This window comes from Canis lupus, chromosome 5 (assembly GCF_003254725.2).
Source record: "Canis lupus dingo isolate Sandy chromosome 5, ASM325472v2, whole genome shotgun sequence".
Taxonomy (NCBI): domain Eukaryota; kingdom Metazoa; phylum Chordata; class Mammalia; order Carnivora; family Canidae; genus Canis; species Canis lupus.
In genome coordinates, this window is record NC_064247.1 from 31,389,607 (window position 1) to 31,409,978 (window position 20,372).

Sequence of the window (20,372 nt, forward strand, 5' to 3'; positions counted from 1 at the left end):
AACCACTATATAGGTGAGAACATGCCAGCATCGGCAGCCAGCACAGCACAGTGGCTTGGAGGGGATGCCCAGAGCAGATGCTGAGTGGATTAATGAGTGAGCTCAGGGGCAGATCTGTTCCATATCTTTATGTCCCATCTTTCCCTCCCTTAGCAGGAATCACAGAAAGGTATCAGCACCAGAGGAGAAAGAAGCCGTACCCCACATGGTCGTGGGAAGACAAGGACCTGCACCAGATATTCATACAGCTGCTGCTTCTGCATCAGCCTTACCCTAGAGGCCACGAGTCCTTAACCAAGGGAAGATGGCACCATGGGGCAGAGAAGCAAGGACATTTGATTGAGGTCGAAGACCTATTTGGCCCAGGCCTAGGTGCCCAGGAAGAGCCCCAAACAGTCATACTGCACGGGGTTGCAGGCATCGGGAAGTCAACACTGGCCAGGCAGATAAGGACGGCGTGGAAGGAAGGCCAGCTCTACAAGGACCGCTTCCGACATGTCTTCTACTTCAACTGCAGAGAGCTGGCCCGGTCCGAGACCATGAGCCTCACTGAGCTCATCACCAAGGCCCAGGCCGGCCCTGTACTTCCCGCTGAACAGATCCTGTCTCAGCCAGGGCGGCTGCTCTTCATCCTCGATGATTTGGATGAGCCAAGATGGGTCTTAGGGGAGCAGGAGTCAGAGCTGCATTCGTCCTGGAGCAAGCAGCGGCCGGTGCACGCACTGCTGGGCAGCTTGCTGGGCAAAACTGTGCTTCCCGAGGTGTCCCTGCTGGTTACAGTGCGGACCACAGCTCTGCGGAGGCTTGTTCCCTCTGTGGGGCAGCTATGTTGGGTGGAGGTCCTGGGGTTCTCCGAGTCCGGCAGGAGGGAGTACTTCTACAAGTATTTCAAGAACAAAAGCCAAGCCACCCAAGCCTTCAGCTTGGTTGAGTTAAACCCAACGCTGTTAACCATGTGCCTCGTGCCCTTGGTGTCCTGGCTGCTGTGCACCTGCCTGAAGAAGCAGATGCAGCGAGGAGAGGAGCTCTCACTGGGTTCATCCCAGACCACCACGGCCCTCTGGCTATACTACCTCTCCCAGGCTCTCCCAGCCCAACTCCTTGGGGCGCAGCTGAGGGGCTTCTGCTCCCTGGCCGCTGAGGGCTTCTGGCAGGGAACGAACCTGCTCAGCAGGAGGGACCTCAGGAAGCACGGGTTCAATGAGGCCACCATCTCCACTTTCTTAAAGACAGGCATCCTCCGAAAGCATCCCTCCCCTCTGAACTACCACCTGGCTCACCGCTGTCTCCAGGAGTTCTTTGCAGCCGTGTCCTGCGTGCTGGGGGGTGAGGATGGCGGAAGCCCTCACCCCGACAGCATCAGAGGGGCAGAGAAACTGCTAGAGGTGTATGAGGGACATGACCTGTTTGGGGCCCCAACCACGCATTTCCTCTTTGGCCTTCTGAGTGAGCAAGGGGAGCGAGAGATGGAGGCGGTGTTCCAGTGCAAGCTGCCCCGGGAGAGGAAGCGGGACCTGCTGCGCTGGGCTGAGGCGGGGCTCTGGCCTCGGCTCTCCGCACCTCAGCCATGCTCTCTGCACTTGCTCCACTGCCTGTACGAGATTCAGGACGAGGACTTGCTGACACGGGCCATGGCCCATTTCCATGGAAGGAGCATGTGTGTCCAAACTGGCGTGGAGTTCCTGGTGTGCACTTTCTGCTTTAAATTCTGCTCCCACGTGAAAAGGCTTCAACTGAATGAGAGCCGGTGGGATGGACAAGCATGGAGGCCCTCCAGTGTGGCTCTGTGAGTCCCCCACACCACTCCGCCAGACCCATGGCGAGGTCCCCCTCACCCCCATGTGGGGCGCTGCAGCCGCTCCCACTCAGCCTGGCGCCAGGGACCAAAGAACCCAAGTCGCCAGTGGCTTCACCAAATCTGAGCCCCGTTCCCTGTCCACCTGAGAACCTCTGCAGCTTCTTGCCTGTCTCTTTGACAACTGCCATCTTCTCACCTGAGCACCTTCCTTCCCACCCCCCATGCTGGTCTGAGGTCCCCTCCACCCAGCCAGCTTGTCTCTGTTTCTCTCTCTCATGGAGAATCTACTCGCTCAGCTGCTTCAGGCAACCCTTTGGTGGCTGTTGACAAAGGCATTGGCCCTGAGACGTCCCCCTACCCCCGTCCCCTGAGAATGTGTATGCCTGAAAGAGAGTCTCTATCTTCCCCCCTGAAAAACTGGCTTGCTTCTTTTTGCCAATGATGCACTATCACTCAGCCTGAGTCCCACCCTGTTTGAGATGATGGAGCAGATACTTTTTTTAAAAAAAGATTTTATTTATTTATTCATGAGAGACACACAGAGAGAGGCAGAGACACAGGCAGAGGGAGATGCAGGCAGGGAGCCCAATGCAGGACTCGATCTCAGGACCCTGGGATCACGCCCTGAGCCAAAGGCAGAAGCTTCATCAACAGAGATCCCGGGTGCCCCCAGTTTTTCGGCTGTGTTTGATTCTTTGGCAGAGCTGAACTATACTGTATATTTTATTTTTTATATTTTATTTTTTAAGTAATCTCTACCCCTGACATGGGGCTCAAACCCATGTCCCCCAGATCGAGTCACACGCTCCACCTACTGAGTCAACCAGGTGCCCAAGTTGTTATATCAATGCTGTCTTCCTGTGTGATGAGGAAGCCCAGCACAACCTCATTCTGAATGACCACATGGTCGATACTCCATGGGGAAGGCGCCGTGACTGCTTTAACCATTTCTCTATTCCCAGGCATTAGATTGTTTTTCCCTCTCCCCCTCCCCCAGGTTCAGCTGGGTCCCAGTCACAGATGCCTGCTGGCAGGCTCTCTTTTCCACTCTCCGGGCCTCTGGAAGCCTGAAGGAGCTGGACCTGAGTGGAAATCACCTGAGCCACCCCGCAGTTCAGAGTCTTTGTAAAGTCCTGAAATTCCCTTGCTGCCACTTGGAGACTGTGCGGTGAGTCTGTCCTGGGGTCTGCTCTGAAGCAGGGATGGGCAGGAGGAGACCTGAGGTGGAAGCTGACCGCACTTTTGGCACTTCTATTCCACATTGTACCAGAGGGTCCATCCAGGACAAAGAGAAAGGGAAAGGGAAAAGGAAAGGGAAAGGGAAGGAAAGGAATAAGAAAAGGAAAAATGAAAGGAAGAACGAGAAAAGAAAAAAAAGAAAAGGAAAGGTAAGGTAAGGAAAAAAAAGAAAAGAAAAGGGAAAAAGGAAAAGAAAAAGAAATAAAAGATTCCCCGACTAGAAAGGAAGAGATAAAACTAGTTATTTGAAGATAGCATAATCTTATGTATAGAAAATTGTAAGGAATCCACAGAAATAGCTATGAGAACTAATGAACAAATTCACCAAGATTTTAGGATAAAAGTCAATTGTGCTTCTGCACACTAGCAATGAGCAATCAAAAAAAAAAGAAATGAAGAAAACAACTCTTCTTTACAATAGCATCAAAAAGAATAAAAACATTTAGAAATAAATTTAACAAAAGAAGGGCAAGGCTTACATACCAAAAACTGTAAAACATGATGAAAAGAAATTAAATGAAAGCTTCACTAATGGGAGGAAATCCCATGTTCATGAATGGGAAAAAAAATGAATATCCTTATGTGGCGACACTCACCCAACCGCTGTACAGATTCAACTCGACCCAGATCAAAATCATACCTGCCTTTCTTGTGGAAGGGGTCGAGCTGATCCTAAAATTCATATGCAAGGATAAGCTTGCACATTGAGCATTGGGAGATCCCCCCAACGTGTAATGCTCAGGAAAAGAAAAGCCAACAGAGAAGACTGAGAAGAAGCGGCCAGGGAGGTGAGAAGAACACCAGGAGGGCGTGCTCCGTGGTGGTGCCTAAGAGGACAGAGGGCTCCAAGGACAGTGTGGCCAGCAGGGATCGCTGCTGCAGGGAAGCCAAGTAAAACAAGGGGTGAAAACTGTCCACCGTTGGATTCTGGACTTGAGATAGGGAAGTCATGATGGATGATCTTAGCAGGAGCAGCTTTTGCGATGTGAGGGGAGCCAGCGTCCAGAGTGAGCCATTCCAGTCTAAGCAGAAGCAGAGGCAGAAAATGAGACTCAATATCAAGACTTGGGTGATAAAGAGGAGGGAAGAGTTAAAGCAGAGGGAAACGTGGGACCAGCTGACAATGCATGTGTGTGACCACTGGCCTGCATTTAAGAAGGGAAAGACCTGAATGTGAAATTCGACCATGAAAGGTACAGAAGGAGAATAGTAAGTGATGGCGTCAGGGAAGTAGAGGGATCACTGGCCTTAGAGGGGAAGGAGTGCTTCCTCTACCATAGGAGGGAGGGAGGCAGGGTCGGGACAGAGGGAGGGAGGCATGCAGGTTGGACAATGGGATGCTGCAGGGTCCCCATCTGATAGCCCCGTTTTTCTCTGTGACATAGGCATGGAGTTGGGTGCTGAGCATGTGGAGGTTCAGGGAAGGTAGCGTTCTGAAGTGGACCTTGTGAAGTGGGGGGTTCCGCCCACCAGGCATCGATGAGGCCCGTGATAGTGCGATTCCTAGCGGCCGCCACCTGCCCTGTCCCTCAGGCAGGGACTGGGTGTTAGGTTCAGGGTTGGGGGCTGGGGGGAGGCAGAAAAATGGTGGAGCTTGGGGTTAGCCAGAAGGATGCGGTGGAAGGTCGTGTTTAGGATGTTGATGATGACGGCCATGGAATCCAAACTAGATCCCCAGGGGAGCAAAGAAAAGGCAGCAGTAAGAGACGGAGCAGAAGTGGAGCCAACAGATTAAGAAGGCAAATCCAGCTTCGTATGACCTCCTTGTGACCTCCTGTGTCCCCTCCCAAAACCACTGCGACAAGAGCTGCCCAGGTCTGGCAGGAAAGACTTTTGAAAGAGATTCAGGAATCCTGGCCTCTACCTCTGACCTCTTGCCCTGGTGGAAAGATAGCTGTCCTCATCAGACAGCCTCATGAGGGTGTAGGCCTTCATCACCTCCATGTCCTATGGGCCTTCAGGAAAGAACCTATGAGCATGGCACAGCAGGAACAAGCATTTCTGTTTCCCCGGTGACCAGAGCTGAAGACAAGTCCTGAGAAAGGGATCCACACAGTGCAGCTCGAATGGCGGGTCTTTGGAGACAGGTGAAGCCACAGGAGAGACACGTTTGTTGATGCCGAGATGGGTCGCCAAAGCAGAGATGCAACTGGCGGAAATGGGTGTGCCCACGAGTGGGAGTTGGGACACGCCAGGCGAGGAAATGTCAGTCTAGGAGGGTGTGGCTGGTGGGAGGTGGCCGTCTGCAAAGGCGACCTTCAGGTATGAGATGCAATGGGCGTAACATGTGGGGACCTGTGCCAGCTGGACCCCTGGCTTTCTCGGACCACGGTCTGTATGGTTTGGGGTTGGGAGCAGACGGGGAAGGCAGAGATTGCCCAGGAAGATGTAACTAAGGGCTAAGGGCACACACAAAGCTGCCAGGTAGTGAGACATGTCCCTGATGCAGGGGACCTCAGACTCCAGGCCAGGCAAGGAAGTCCAGGGAAAAACTAGGAGGGGAAATCAGATCCTGTGGACATCAAGAGAGATGGGGATTTTAGCCTGGGGAGGGGGCACCACCTTGAGCCTCCTCCCTCCTCGTCAGAGCCTTCCCATCACATCCCATGCCCCCTCCCTGCAGGCACCTGTCATGTGTACAGCCCTAGCTCCTATACCCCACCCTGACACTCTCCTCTGGGGAATCCCAGAGGCTCCTCAAGCTCAGCCCTTTCCAAAATCAACTCTCTTCCCTAAGCAGAGAAAACCTGCCCCACCTGCTCAGGACCAGCTAATCAGTTTGCAGGATCCAATACAAAATGAAAACGCAGTGTCCCCAGCTCCAACATCAGGGGGGGGAAAGTGCCATTAAAGGTACTTGGATATAAAGCCTGTTTTCCTCTTCCACAAGCCCCACTCTCATGGTGTTTCCCATGTACTGTGTGATGCCAGAGTCCTTCCCACACACAGAGGTACAAGCAGGTGCGTGCACACCATCCCGCAGGCCAGCGTGCCCGCACAGCCCACCAGATGCCAGGTTTCTCCTCCCACCAGCTGCCAGACTCGTGCCCCAAAGGCGGTAGAAAGATAAAGGCAGACATCACCCCTGCCTGGTGATGGGAGACCCTTCCCCTCCGCCCAGCCGAGGACCACCACCCTGACTTGAAGCAGATGAGAGGACCCACCCCCACCCCTGCAAGGGCATTGCCAGGATGCACTAGGTATCCAGAGCAGTCCCCACTAGATCACCCAGCATGCCGCGAGGCCCCCAGCCCGGGGCATGGATGGCTGCCACCATGACTTCTTCCAAGGTGTCCAACCTGGATCCTCAGCATGTCCGATCCAGGCGCCACGGGGACAAGGGTCCATGAGCAGAGAGAAGAAGGCTAGGTGGGACCGCATGGCTTCAGGGGCAGAGAAGTGGGTGGCTGAGGGCTGAGCGCCTACTGTGTGCCAGACACCATCCTGGGCACTCAGGACAATGGCCAGGAACAGAAATGGGCACAGGTCCTTGCTCAGGGAGCTTACACTCTGGAAGCGGGGTGGAGGGGGGGGGGCCAGGAAGCCGGCTACTGGCCTGGGAGGGCCGTGCAGGTTAGTAGAGACGGTGCTCACGCGAGACCTCACCGAGGTGAGACGCAAGGCAGGTGGGAGACGAGCCTCCGGCCGTCAGCCAAGACAAGAGGCCGGTCCCAGGCGTGTGTGGCATGGGCGGGTGTGTGTCTCCCACAGGTTGGCCGGCTGCGGCCTGACGGCGGACGGCTGCAGCGACCTGGCCTCTGCGCTGAGTGCCAGCCCGGCCCTGGCGGAGCTGGAGCTGAGTTTCAACTTGCTCCTGGACGCTGGAGCCCAGCATCTGAGCAGGGGGCTGAGGCAGCCGGCCTGCAGGCTCCGCCGGCTGCTGTGATTGTCCTCACTGACAGTTTGTGGGGGGAGGGGAGTGGAAGGGAGGCGGGCGGGGTTGCCGCCCCAGGACGCAGGGCTGACAGAAGCCAGGGGCCCGGGTACAGACCAGGACAGAACCTCCGTTCCCACTGAAGCCGCCTCTCTCCCCTGCACTTCCTTGTGTTGGAGGTTCACGTCTGTCCTCCTGCCTTGGAGGCACCCTCAAGGCTGCACCCCCAGAGCTCCCAGGTCAGCTGGCTCTGGGCACCCCTCAAGCACCGTGCGGTCGGCGGGGAGACCCAGGTGGACAAGGGGGCCGGAGGGACCCCAGGGGACAAAGGGAGGCTGCCTCTCCCTCCTGCATGGCTCCACGGCTGCAGGCGGAATTTTAAAATCTCTCAGGTTCCTGCAAGGCAGGAGAGCCCTTAGGCCCCTCGGCTGTCACCCCAGAACCTCCAAAGGGCTCCAGGGGCTAGAAAGGGAAACCAGCCCGCAGACACCCCGATGGGAGGCTGCTGGGGCTGCTGACGGGGGCCTGGGGCGCCTTTCCTGCAGGCTGGCTGGCTGCAGCCTCACCTCCCGCTGCTGCGGGGCCCTGGCCTCCGCGCTCAGCACCAGCCCCCTCCTCACGGAACTAGACCTGCAGCAGAACGAGCTGGGCGACGTCGGCGTGCGGCTGCTGTGCGGAGGCCTTGGGCATCCCACCTGCCAGCTCACGCTGCTGTGGTAAGGCTCATGGGACCTGGCGGTAGAGGCGGGGGGACAGAGCCCCGCAGGGTGGCCATGACGATGGAGCCGGGAGGTGGACAGGGGCAGGCAAAGGGCCCCAAGAATGTAGGTCACCTGGGCTCCTCGCCAGCCCCACCATCCACTCAGGCCACGGGCCTGGGTGCAAGTGTTCAGCGGAGACTCAGGTGTCTCCACATGTGTAATGGGCCCTGGCGTCCACCCTGCCAGCTGCACGGAGCACAACGCAGGTCAGAACTCAGACATATGGGGACACAGTCGGACAGGATGACGTGATGACCCAGAGTGTGGCGGGCACGCGCAGGGGGACCTGCAGGCCACTTCTCTGTCAGCCAGGGGAGCCCCCAGCGGGCCCAGCCGGGAGGGCAGGGGACAGAGCAAGAAGACACGGGCCCTGCCCTCCTGACTCACACTCCGCTGGGAACGAGGGGGATGCTCGTCATGCAGACACACAAATATACATTTCTTTTTTTTTTAAGATTGTATTTATTTATTCATGAGAGATACAGAGAGAGAGGCAGAGATAACAGGCAGAGGGAGAAGCAGGCTCCCTGTGGGGAGCCCAATGTGGGACTCAATCCCAGGACCAGGATCACTCCCTGAGCCCAAGGCAGACACTCAACTGCTGAGCCACCAGGCGTCCCAACAAATACACATTTCTGAGCTCCCCCGGGGGCTGGGGGCCAGGAAGGGAAAGCCAAGGTCCTCTGAGTATGTAGGATGGGGGGGGGGGCAGGCAGGGGTGTTGTAGCCTCGGGGGCCCGGCCCAGGCAGGACAGACACAGAGCAGAGGGGGTATGCAGGGTAGAGGCAGTGGGCCGCCCTCCCTCCCGCCCTGACGCCTGCACAATTGTCCTGGAGCAGCCGTTCCAAGGCTGCTCTCTCCTGCCTCTTTGCTCCATGGCCTGAAAACACATCCATGGCTCTTTCTGTCTACACCCCTCCCTGTGGCCCTGGCTGGGCTCAGGGGACCAGGGGCTCCAGGACCCACATGCCCTGACCCCAGTCAGCTCCAGCCGGCCCTCGGAGGCATCTATGCAGCCTGGGATCTCAGACCTAGGGAGAGTAGGCCAGACACAGGGGGCTGGACGCTGGGGCGCTAGACAGTGTGCAAGGGGCCGTCCCCAAGCTGACACTGACCCTTCATGACCCGGGGGCTGTTGCCTCCACCCCTGGCCCCCTCCCCACGTAGGGGTCTCCTGCACGTGGGAGGGCTTCCCGGGCTTGGTCTCTGCCAGGGGGAGGGACTCGTGTCCCTGCTCTGCAGCTACTTGTCACATCTTGGCCCTCGAGAGCATTGCAGGATCCTGTGCACCACCACCACCACCACCACCGCCACCCCAGGAGAACCAGGCTTCCTCTGTGTTTGTAGGCTGGACCAGACCCAGTTAAGTGAGGAGATGACACAGATGCTGAGGGCCCTGCAGGAGGAGAAGCCTCAGCTGTTCATCTGCAGCAAATGGTAAGAAGGACCGGGAGTGGGGGACACAGAGCCTCGTCAGGCTGACCCAAGCCCAAGAAGGCATGTTTGAGGCCCCCCCAGAGCCAATAAACAGGGAAAGAGCCGGGGTAGAGGCAGACAGACCCAGGAAGATGCCAGGAAGGCTCAACCCTTCTGGCGGATGACCAGGGGGACGAACACAGCAGAGGCACCGGGAAAGTGGTGGGACTGGGAATGAGGAACAGTGACCACAAGGGAGAGGCAAAGACAAGGAGCAAGAGGCTTCGGACCAGACCAGCCCTGGGCAGGCGGATGTGCAAGCAGACGGGCAGGTGGACAGGCAGGCCCAGTCAGAGTCCATCCTCCCCGCAGGGAACCCACCATGTTGCCCCCTACCCAGGTGTGGGGCCCGTGGGGCCTGACTGTGCATCAGTGGGTTCTTGGCTGCCGCACTCACCCACAGTGGACAGAAAAGGGCGTGAGGCCAGGCAGACGCTCCCGCAGACCCACCATGTGTGAGGCACATCACAGAGAGCCGCAGGGAGCTGCAGGGAGCTGGCCCCAAGTGCACCAAAAGCTTGCCCCAAGTCACCCGCCAGCCCGGGAAGCTGTACCTAGGGCCAGAGTGAGCATGTTCCAGAGCTGGCTGGACCCTGTCCAAAGGAGCACAGCTGAGCCCTGAGAAATGGGGGGTTGGGTGGGGGCATGCTGCGCTGAGAAGGGGCAGATTCCAGGCAGAGGTAGAGGCTCGGAGCTTAGCTCCTCTGAGGAACAGCCGAGGCCAGGTGTTGGGACCAGCCCCAGCATCACCTGGAACCTCGTTAGAAATGCAGATTCTCAGGTCCCCTCCGGACCTGCTGAATCAGAATCTCTGGGCCAGGAAGGGGGTGGGGGTGTCCAGGAATGTGTGTCTGACAAGCAAGCTCCAGGTAAATTTTACCCGAGAGGGTGAGTGAGCAGGAGGTGGGCACAGTGAAGCCTTTACCCCAGAAACGATGGATGACATTGAGCGGGGACTCGAGTGGCTGCTATGCCAGGACAGGGGGGAAAGGATACAAAGAAGGTGGTTTTTGGAGGGAATGACAAGTGACCAGTCGGCTCCTGTTGGGGGTCTGGGGGGAGTCAGGATGACACCCCAGCTCTGGCTTGGATGGCTGAGCCGGTGGGTCATTCCCAGGGCAGGGACCTACTGCAGAACCTGGACTCGGGCCACGGATTCAAACCGGGACAAGGGAAGTTTAAGCAAGGGTGACACAGAGACAGCCCCAGCTTCCTATGAAATCTCAGGGAGAGTGAATGCTTCTGTGTCTTAGGAAGCCAAGTGCGACCGTCCCCACCGAGGGCCTGAGTCGGGGAGAGACAAGTGGCACGTCCTCACTCAAGCAGCAGAGACAAGGATCAGGTACTGTGAAGGGTCCAGGCCAGGAGTATCACGAAGGGGAAGGGTCCCAGGGAAGCTCCATCCCCCTGGCTCTGGGGTGGAACAGGGCGGGCTCCCCCCAGAGAACCTTCCACTCTGAGAATTTAACAAGATTTCTATCTCCCTCTGTCCCAGCCTGGGGTCTGGGCTGCTTCTCTGCAAACATGCATAGCATGGCTCAGACTCGGAACCAGGGCCCAGCCCCCCAAGGCCCACACCAGGCTTCAGAGGCCTGAGAGTCACCCCTCCATCCCTGCCCATCCATCTTTTGAGTCATGTTCTGCCCACAAGCTGCCTACCTGCAGCATGTTGGGGAAAGCAGGACTTCTGGATGAGTGGGCAGGGGCAGGGACTGGAGAGAGGCAGGGTCAGGAGCACGGCGGGGGGAGGGCAGGGGCAGGGGCAGGACGGAAGTCCAACGCTGTGGCCCAGGCCAGGCAGCCCAGCCTTGGGAGGTCCCTGCCATGGTGTATCCACAGGGGACCAGAAACTCCCAGATAGGGAATCTGGAGCTGACTCCTGTCCTGCCCCATTTCCAGAGAGAAGCTGCCCTCAGGTAGGCCAGGTGCAGCTGGGTCGCCCACCCTCTCCTGCTGCCCCGTGGGACCTGAACACAGAGCCTCTGAGGATCGGGGATGGCTTCTGGGGCCCCCTGGGGCCTGTGGCTCCCGAGTGGCTGGCCGAGGATGGAAGCCTCTACAGGTGAGGAATGGGGGTGCCCTGCTGTCCCCAGCGGCTCTCCCAGGTCCCCATCCTCACATCTGTTCCCCACCCCCGCTCCCCACACCCGGACAGCGCCACACCCAGCACTCTGGGCTCTATCCCTGTCCAAGCCGGCAGGTGCAGCCACGGCCTAGATGCTGAGCCAGCGCTCGTATTACAGACAAGGAGGTCTTACCATGAGAACTTCCAGCCACGAGCTAACACGGTGTCCAAGCAAGTTCCGGGTACTCCTCACCCAGCTTCCACAGCCATTTTGCTAGATTTATTCTGTTTTCCCATCTTCTGTTGTTAGAGCATTTTCTTTATTTTTTTAAAAGATTTTATTTATTCATTCATGAAACACACAGAGAGAGGCAGAGACACAGGCCGGGGGAGAAGCAGGCTCCCTGCGGGGAGCATGATGCAGACCTCAATCCCAGGACCCCGGGGTCACGCCTTTTGTTCGATGAGCACAGTAACCATCAGCAGGTGTGATGTTTATCACAGTCTCTCGGATCAGCTCACACCCAGCGTGTGTTCAGATGCACTTGCCGGTCCGAGAAACGTCCGTACAGGTGATGTGTCCCAGTCGTACAATCTGTCGTCGCTCAGATCCCACTCCCGTCCCGCCATCTGCACACCCCGTGCAGCCCGGGCACCTGTGGTCAAGCCCACCATTGCCTCCACAGCATATGGCCCTTCACCCAACACCAGCACACACCTCACCTCAGCTGAGACACCGGTCCTACCCTGCCTCTGTGGACGCTGACTGCTCGCAACCCCAGGACTCTCCGTGTGGGGACCTTTAGGAAAGTCGCTCAAGACCCCTGCAGAACTGTTTTTGTCCCCAAGGCTGTGTCATTCATCTTATTGGTAGATTGTCACCAGTTACTGGCAAATGGGCCGTTACAAAAAAGAGCACCTGCCGGGTTCATGGCCGTCACTGTGGTGGTCGCATCACCACCACCACCACCACCACCACCACCACCACCACCCCTGGTGTGTGGGAAGTCCGCGCAGGTCCCTCAGCGCTCACACTGCTGACATGGGTGTGATGCTCATCCGGGTTTACAGAGCAGAACGCTGTGATTGGGGCAGCTCAGGGACGTGCCCGGGGAGCCACAGGCTGAGGGCCGAGGAGGCAGGGCTCAAACCCAGGTCCTTCTGACCCTGACAGCTGGGCTGTGGCCACTCGACCCAACCCACCACCCTACACAGGTTCTGGCATCCTGAAGGTGCTCGGTGAGTTTGCATAGGGTAATATCCTGTCCACCCCACAGGGTTCACCTGCCTGTGGCCGGCTCCTACCACTGGCCCAACACAGGCCTCCGTTTTGAGGTGAGAGGACCAGCAACCATTGACATTGAATTCTGCGTCTGGGACCAGCACCTGCCCAGGGCCGGCCTATGGCACAGCTGGATGGTGGCGGGGCCTCTGTTTGACATCAAGGCTGAGCCAGGGGCCGTGGCTACTGTGTGCCTCCCTCACTTCGTGGACCTGCAAGGTGAGTAGGAGGGAGGGCCGGGGCCAGGGAGGGTGGTGATGATGGGCCTGGATGGGGCTTGCATGGCCCCCTCCTGGGGGAGAAGCACGTGGCTTCCTCAGAAAGGTTGAGACGGTTGCAGTAGGCAAGCACCGTGCTCTGGGCGCTTCTTTTGTGAAGCATTTTTGTCTCCCAGCCTCATAATTCTTTGTGCCTGAGTTCCTTGAGTGTTCCCCCAAGTAGAAAGCGTTGTCCTCAATGACAGTAATAATTGGCATCTATTAAGGGCTCTTCCCCCAGATTGGGTCACTCATGGTCCCTTGCAAGAAATAGGCCCTACGCTCAGGGGAGGTTTTTGAAGAGACCACCAAGACAGAGCTACCTACAAAGTGAGGTCAAATGAACCAACAGGGACATTGGAGTTCCCAAGGACCAGCACCAGGCAGGGGGGCAGGACCGTCCCTATGGGCAGGATGAGGGCTTCCCTGTAGGAAACGTCATAAAGGGTAGCATACCTTTCCTGCCCCATCTCACCTCTGAAGACTTCCAACCCATAAAGCCCCAGGAACTCCGAGCTCACAGTCAGACATGTCCCACGTGGCCAGGCGACGCCACAGATGAAAAGCAATGGAAACCACCGGGAACCCGAATCAGCTCCATGAAGACTTCAGATGTCGATATCTCTAGACACAGAACCATCAAATAAGCATGTTTTCTACACTCAAAGAAGGAGTCCTTAAATGAGCAGGAAGCGAGATGCCATGGAAAAAGGATAAATCGATTAAAAACAAACAAAAGCTTGGAAAACATTTAAAAATGTGGGAAAGTAAAAGAAGATTCAGTGACATGGAAGAGGCTGTGAGAAGGCCGGACTCTCATCTGACCAGAATCCAGAAGAAGAGGGAGGACAGGACGGAGAAGGTGCAGTGTTCCAAGACAGAATTGCCGAGAAATTTCTACAGAGTCACTGAAAGGTGTGACTTTGCTCTCAGGATGAAAAAAAATCCCAAGAATCCAAAGCAGGAGAGAGAGGAAAAAATAAATAAATAAATCTGGACTCATGATAGTGACATTGCAGGAAACAGAACCCTACGAGAAGGAAGGCCGTGGCAGCCGCCAGAAGGACAAACAGCCAACAAGGCAGGGCCATTAGGCTGACCTCTGATTTCTGAACGGCAGCCCTGAGAGGCAGAGGCAGTGGGCAGGGTTGCCAACCTTCCCACGTAACAACTGCAACACAGAAAAATCATTTTTTTTAAGATTTTATTTATTTATTCATGAGAGACACAGAGAGAAGCAGAGACACAGGCAGAGGGAGAAGCAGGCTTCCTGTGGGGCGCCCGACGCAGGACCCGATCCCAGGACCCTGGGGTCACGCCCTGAGCCAAAGGCAGATGCTCAACTGCTGAGCCACGCAGGCATCCTGTGTCTGCTGATTTAATGAGCAAGTCAGAAGAACCTGATACCGTTCCCCATGTCAGATCTTGACTCATTTCATCATGATCGATGATTTGATGAACAGTGTGTGTTGCAGCTTATACGAGGGAAACACTCTCAGGATACATATGGAGTAGTTAGATCATGAAGGAGGACATGTTTTTCATGTTCCATTCATATATTGGTTGATAGATTCATTTACAGCACTGTCGCAATAGTTAAATAGGTAAATGTGTCAATATACTTTAGACTTTAAGTATGCACATTAAAGCATTAGGATCATCGATCAAACAACATATATGTAAGAAGAATCATTTATAAACTAGGAGCAAGAAAAAGATGGAAAGAAAAATGGAATCAGGTGCCTGGATCGCTCCATTGGTGGAGCATCTGTCTTTGGCTCAGGTCATGATCTCAGAGTCCTGGGGTGGAGCCCCACGTCAGGCTCCCTGCTCAATGGGGCGTCTGCTTCTCCCTCTCCTTCTACCCCTGCTTCTGAGTGTGCTCTCTCTGTCAAATGAGTAAATAAAATCTTTAAAGAATAATAATAAAGAGTGGAGTCCCTGAGCCCTGATCGTGTTTCTGAAACGCCCCTACCCTCGACAGCTGGCTCTGAACGTCTCCCATGAGGCTAGGCACAGGAAGCTCCTCCGCCCAGGATCTTCTCTGCAGCTCCCTTTCTCTCCTTCAGCACAAGGGCACCATCCATCTGTGGGAAAGGAACGTAAAGGATAGTTGTCGAGCAGCTGATAGGTTCAATAAAAGATTAAGCAATATGTCTAGAAGAAGAAGAAGAGGAGGAGGAGGAGGAGAGGAAGGAGGAGGAGGAGGAGGAGAGGAAGAAGGAGGAGGAGAGGAAGGAGGAGGAGAAGAAGAAGGAGATGGAGGAAGAGGGGAAAAGAAAAAGAGGAGGAGACGAAGAAAAGGAGGAGAAGGATAGGAAGGAGAAGAAGAAAAGGGAGGGGAGATGGAGGAGGAGCAGCAACAGCAGGAGGAAAAGGAGGAGCAGGAAACAGTGAGCAAAGGATGCTGGTGAGCCAGCCCCCAGGATGGCACCCAGAAGGACACAGAAGGGTGTTTGCTGCACATGCAGCCCCGCAGGGTCCTCCTGCCACCGCGGCCACCTGCTCTGGGGACCCCCCCGCTCCCGCAGCTGGACAGTCCCTGTGCCTTCATCTGCCGCCACCAGGTCAAGGCCCAGGTGGACGAGTCTGGGGAGCGGGGCTGTGTTGGGGCTGCAGGGTTGGGCAGCTTCCAGAGTCGTCCTGAGAGGGAGGCCCCACTTGCCACCACCAAGGCCCCCACAATGGTGGAGGAGGAGGCACCCCCAGAAAGGAGGGTGCACAGCACAGCGGGTCACCCCGGCTCCCCGCTGCTTGTTCTCCCACCAGCCTGCCAGCTGGTGAAGGGCAGTGGGGAGGAGGGGCCTCGGCCTGCTGCGGGCTCCGCTCAGGTTGGGGGTGGCTACGGGTCACCTAGCCTTCAAAGGCCCCAGGCCCCGGGCAGGACCCCCATCTCCACCACCAGGCAGGCCACTGGGCTTCTTTCCTGGACACCCGCAGCCCCAGCCTGACCCCAACCTCACAAGGACACTAAATCACTGTCTCGGATCCGCCCCTTGACAGGTAGCAGCGTGGACACCTCCCTGTTCTACGCGGCCCACTTAAAAGATGAGGGGATGCTGGTGGAGACGCCAGCCAGGGTGGAGGCAGACCACGTAGTCCTGGAGAACCCCAGCTTCTCCCCCATAGGAGTCCTGCTGAGGACCATCCACGCCGCCCTGCGCTTCCTCCCCGTCACCTGTGTTGTGCTGCTGTACCATCACCTGAGGCCCGGGGAAGTCGCCTTCCACCTATACCTCATCCCCAGTGACTACTCCATCCGCAAGGTGGCCCGGGCCAGGGTGGGCTGTGGGCAAACGTGAGGTCAGCCGGGGACAGGGTGGGCCTCAGGAGCAGGAGCCGAGGCAGGTGGGTAATCTGTGGCTTCGTGCCCTGCAGGCCATAGATAATGAAGAGAAAAAGTTCCAGTTTGTGCAGATACACAAGCCGCCCCCACTGGCCTCGCTCTACATGGGCTCCCGCTACACTGTATCTGGCTCAGAGAAGCTAGAGATAATCCCCAAGGTGAGCAGGGTCAGAGGTCCCACCCGGGAACACCCATATGGCATGTCCAGGAGCTCTTGGTGGTGCAGGGTGTGCTGGGGCCAGGCAGACAGCCAGCAGGAGTCGGGGTGAGCGTGGAGCAGGTGAGTTGGGCGAAGGGGCAGGTGTGGGATGGGGGCGATGCTGGCATGTGACCTGGGGCACCAAAGGGTGTCCAAGCGTCAGGTCCAAACTGCCTGCATCTGGACAGCCCGGGTGTGGTCCTGGTCACTGCGAGAAGACATGTGCCACTGGGAACCATGGGGCCCCTCAAGAGGAGGGTTACACAGAACAAGTGCTGGGATTTGGACGTTGACTCGATATTTCGGGGGGAGGGAGGCCAAAGGAAATAGCAGTGCTCTCCAGAGGTGGGGGTCGCTCTAGCCGGAAGTCAGCAAACCCATGTTGGGGCGGCACCACCCCATGTGCAGCAAGGACAGAGCCAGAATGAGGAGGGCAAGAGACGGGTGATGTCAGGGTCTGGATGGTCATCCGCGGTACCCAGATTTTCCCACTGCCCAGATTTTGCCACTTGGGCCACAGTGTCTGCTGAATGGCAGCTGGTGTATAGCCGGACCAGGACCAGTCTTTCCTCCTCCCGTGGCCGGACGAGTCTTTGAAGCCTCCGTGTGACAGTGACGGGGGGAACAGGTGTCCAGTCTGAGGGGGGGGAGTGATATGTACATTGAGTTAAGAGACAGGAGTCTGAGGATGGATTTTCCCGCCGGGTTGGGTGTAAACAGGGTGAGAGATGGACCCGGTCACCTGAGTGGCCGGTCATCGGCCCCGTTGGCCCCTGTGCAGTTTGGTGCAGTGACAAGCTCTTAGCGGGTCTCACACATGGCCATTCAAGATTGGATTTACTCTCAGAGGGACTGTCCTGGCTGCTGGGCAGGAGTGGACAGTGGGTGGACAAGAGTGGAAACAGCGGAAGGCTAGGCAGGAGCTCACAGCAGCCCGACTTGGGAGGCAGCAGTTGCAGCAGGACAGCTGTCTACAGATTTGGGATTCGCTTCAGAGATGGAGCCAGTAGGACCCAGCGTGTGGTGGAGAGAGGATGGGGTCAAGGATGATGTCTACATCTGGAAATCGTGGGGCCTGAGCGCCATTTACTGAGCTTGGGAAACGTAGGGCACAGCCAGTGTGCACTGGACTGGTTCGAGTGGGCCTGAGAGCGGGTCACAGTTGGGACCCCAGACTTACTGCTGGCGGGGTGAGGGTCAGAGGTCCAAGTGGGGGCGATGGAGAGAGGGGGTCCAATTTAGGATGTGCACATAGTACATCTTGGAGTGAGTCCTGACTCATCCAGGGGTGCCCGGCATCCAGACTTGCAGGGAAATTAGGAAAACGGCAGCGGCTGGAGGTGGCAATTAATCTCAGGGCAGGCAATGGTGGGAGTGTCCCCGTGGGGCTGAGTGGGGGCCAGGAAGGCATCGGAAGGTTGGGGGAGAGACCACAGGACGAGCTTTCTTTCTCTCTCTCTCTCTCTCTCTCTCTCTTTCTCTCTCTCTCTCTCTCTCTCTCTCTCTCTCTCTCTCCAGGAGCTGGAGCTCTGCTACCGCAGCCCCAGGGAACCCCAGCTCTTCTCTGAGTTCTACGTCAGCCACTTGGGGTCGGGGATCAGGCTGCAAGTGAGAGACAAAAAGGATGACACAGTGGTGTGGGAAGCCCTGGTGAAACCAGGTAAAGCCAAGTCCGGGGGGACTCAGAGGGAGGACGGGGAGATTCAGAGACGCGTGCACGTGGGTCTGTGTCATCATAAATGATGGGAGGAGATGGGCCAGGCCTTTTCTAGTCGTGCAACAGCCAGTGAAGGAGCAGGATTTGAACCTGAGTTAATCAGACCGCCAGCTGCACACACCACAGGGGCTCCATGCTGTCCTTGAATTGGGTGTTGACAGGCATGAACCTTCCGCAGAGTTTCTCATGAATTACAACAAACTAAGGGCCCCCTGGGGGCTCCGTCAGTCAGTGCCGCATCTGCCTCAGGCTCAGGTCATGACCTCGGGGTCCTGGAATGGAGCCCGCATCAAGCTCCCTGCTCAGTGTCCCCATCTGCTCCTCCGTCCCCCTTTGCCACTCCCCATACCCGTGCTCGCTCTGCCTCAGATAAATTAATAAAATATTTTTTAAAAGGAAGAAGGTGGGGATCCCTCAGTGGCTCAGCGTTTTGGCGCCTGCCTTTGGCCCAGGGCGTGATCCTGGAGTCCCAGGATCGAGTCTCACGTTGGGCTCCCTGCATGGAGCCTGCTTCCCCTCTGCCTGTGTCTCTGCTTCTCTTTCTCTCTCTCTGTCTCTCATGAATAAATAAATAAAATCTTTTTTAAAAAATAAAAATAAAAAGAGGAAGGAAAAGGTCAAGGCAACTGTCTCCGATAGTTGAAGTTCTCTCGTTGGGGAGGTGGTTAGTCGCAGCCTGGACTACATAAACCACACGTTCTGGGGTCTGAATGCCTCCATCTCTATGATTACAGCCTCAGTTTCCCCACATGCACGAGGAAGGGACTCCCCCAGGCAATGTCTAGGGGCCCCTGCAGTCCTTGTTCCAGCGCATGGACAGACCCCATCCACAGCTTGTCTTGAGGACGAAAGCATCTCAGAAGTAGGTGAGGTTCCGACAAGCAACAGCCCGCACTGTCACTGACGCTCCTCTGTCTCTGCCATCCCCAGGGGATCTCCGGCCTGTGGCTTCTCTGGCTCCTCCAGCCCCCGCAGGTCAGTGATGGGCAGGCCTCAGGCGCCGGGGCAGTCCTGGGTGCCCCGTGCATCCTGGAGGGAGCTGGGGGGAGAGAGGAAGGGACCTGAGCCTTCATCCCCCACCGGGATCAGGCCTCAGGGGGATGCAGTGTGCCCCAGGGCATAGACCCTCCTCTTTCCCTTACTCTTGCCCAGGGGGGGATCCTCCTGCACAGATGTAGAGGCCGAGAGACAGCCTCGGAGGCCACCGTCTTGGGCCCCACCCAGCCCCAGCCCCAGCCTGGTGCTTGGCCTGATGCTGGCAGGAGGGATGCAGAGGAGGGAGTGAAGAGAGCTGGCGGGGGGTGGGGGGGTGGCAGTCAGAGGCAGGGGCCACTGTGGGGGCCCTTCTGGGTCCACGGCCAGCCTCGCCCTTTCCCCACAGATGCCCCGGCCTGGCTGCACTTCGTGGACCGGCATCGGGAGCAACTGGTGGCTCGGGTGACGTCGGTGGATCCTGTGCTGGACATGCTGCATGGGCAGGTGTTGAGCGAGGAGCAGTACGAGAGGGTGCGGGCCGAGGCCACGACCCCCAGCCAGATGCGGAAGCTGTTCAGTTTCAGCAGGTCGTGGGACCGGGCCTGCAAGGACCAGGTGTACCAGGCTCTGAAGGAGGCCCACCCTCACCTCATCATGGAACTCTGGGAGAAGTGGGGCGGCAACAGTGGCAAGCAGGCACCTCCTGGCCAGCCCAGCAGCTGCATCTCCAGCACCTGCCATGAGGCCTGGCTCTGCTGACCACTCGTAGGGGCCTCGGCATCTCCATCTGGACACAAGCACATGTCCGAGCACCCTCCGGCTCCGAAGTCTTGGGGCTCCAGCGATGCCCCCGCCCAGGGGGCACCACACAAGGCTCAGCTTTCCCAGGTGGGCTGTCGAGGCGCCACACTACATCTCAGGGAATAACCATCTGCAGCTGGCAGGACTTCTGCGGACCTTGCAGGAGCCTGAGCTGAGAGCCCGGGGTAGCAGGCGCCGCAGCCCAGCCTGGAGCTGTCCCGGGGCCGCTCGGATGCAAGGAGGGGCAAGGGGGCCCTGCGGCTGGTGAGGGTGGGCTCCCGGGGGGAATCGGGGCCAGAAAGAGATTCATTTTTCACTTGAGCCTGTGGGGCTGGGTTTTTGCGTGAACCCAAACTGTGCTCCGTAGTTTCTGAAGGCAAGATGGGCTGCTGGAGCTGGGAGGGGGCAGAGAAGGATGCCACAGGGGAAACGGGGTCTGGACCCCACTTAGACGTCTCCTCCAGTACAAATGGACTCCCTCACCTTTTGCCCGCACTGAGCACCCCTGCCTTGCACTCCCGTGGCACCTGGTGCCCCTCATCCCCCTCAGAGCACTCAGCACGTGGCTTCATACATCCTGC

At 57.4% G+C, this 20,372-nt stretch overlaps 1 protein-coding gene across 9 annotated transcripts in view; it reads left to right on the plus strand.

Moving 5' to 3' along the window:
• NLRP1 (NLR family pyrin domain containing 1) overlaps positions 1–20,372 on the plus strand; it is a 37,981-nt gene that overhangs the window by 15,046 nt on the left and 2,563 nt on the right. For 2 of the 9 annotated variants that reach the window (XM_035716297.2, XM_035716299.2), the window contains exons 5-17: positions 154–1,786; positions 2,796–2,966; positions 6,749–6,919; positions 7,457–7,627; positions 9,021–9,110; positions 10,403–10,491; positions 11,049–11,211; positions 12,492–12,715; positions 15,757–16,034; positions 16,132–16,257; positions 17,817–17,958; positions 18,946–18,990; positions 19,397–20,112. In XM_035716297.2, coding sequence (XP_035572190.1) covers positions 154–1,786; positions 2,796–2,966; positions 6,749–6,919; positions 7,457–7,627; positions 9,021–9,110; positions 10,403–10,491; positions 11,049–11,211; positions 12,492–12,715; positions 15,757–16,034; positions 16,132–16,257; positions 17,817–17,958; positions 18,946–18,990; positions 19,397–19,749 — 3,656 coding nt within the window. In that variant the 3' untranslated portion in view covers positions 19,750–20,112. The other 7 variants (XR_004815810.2, XM_035716298.2, XM_025462013.3 and 4 more) reach the window with 7 other exon arrangements.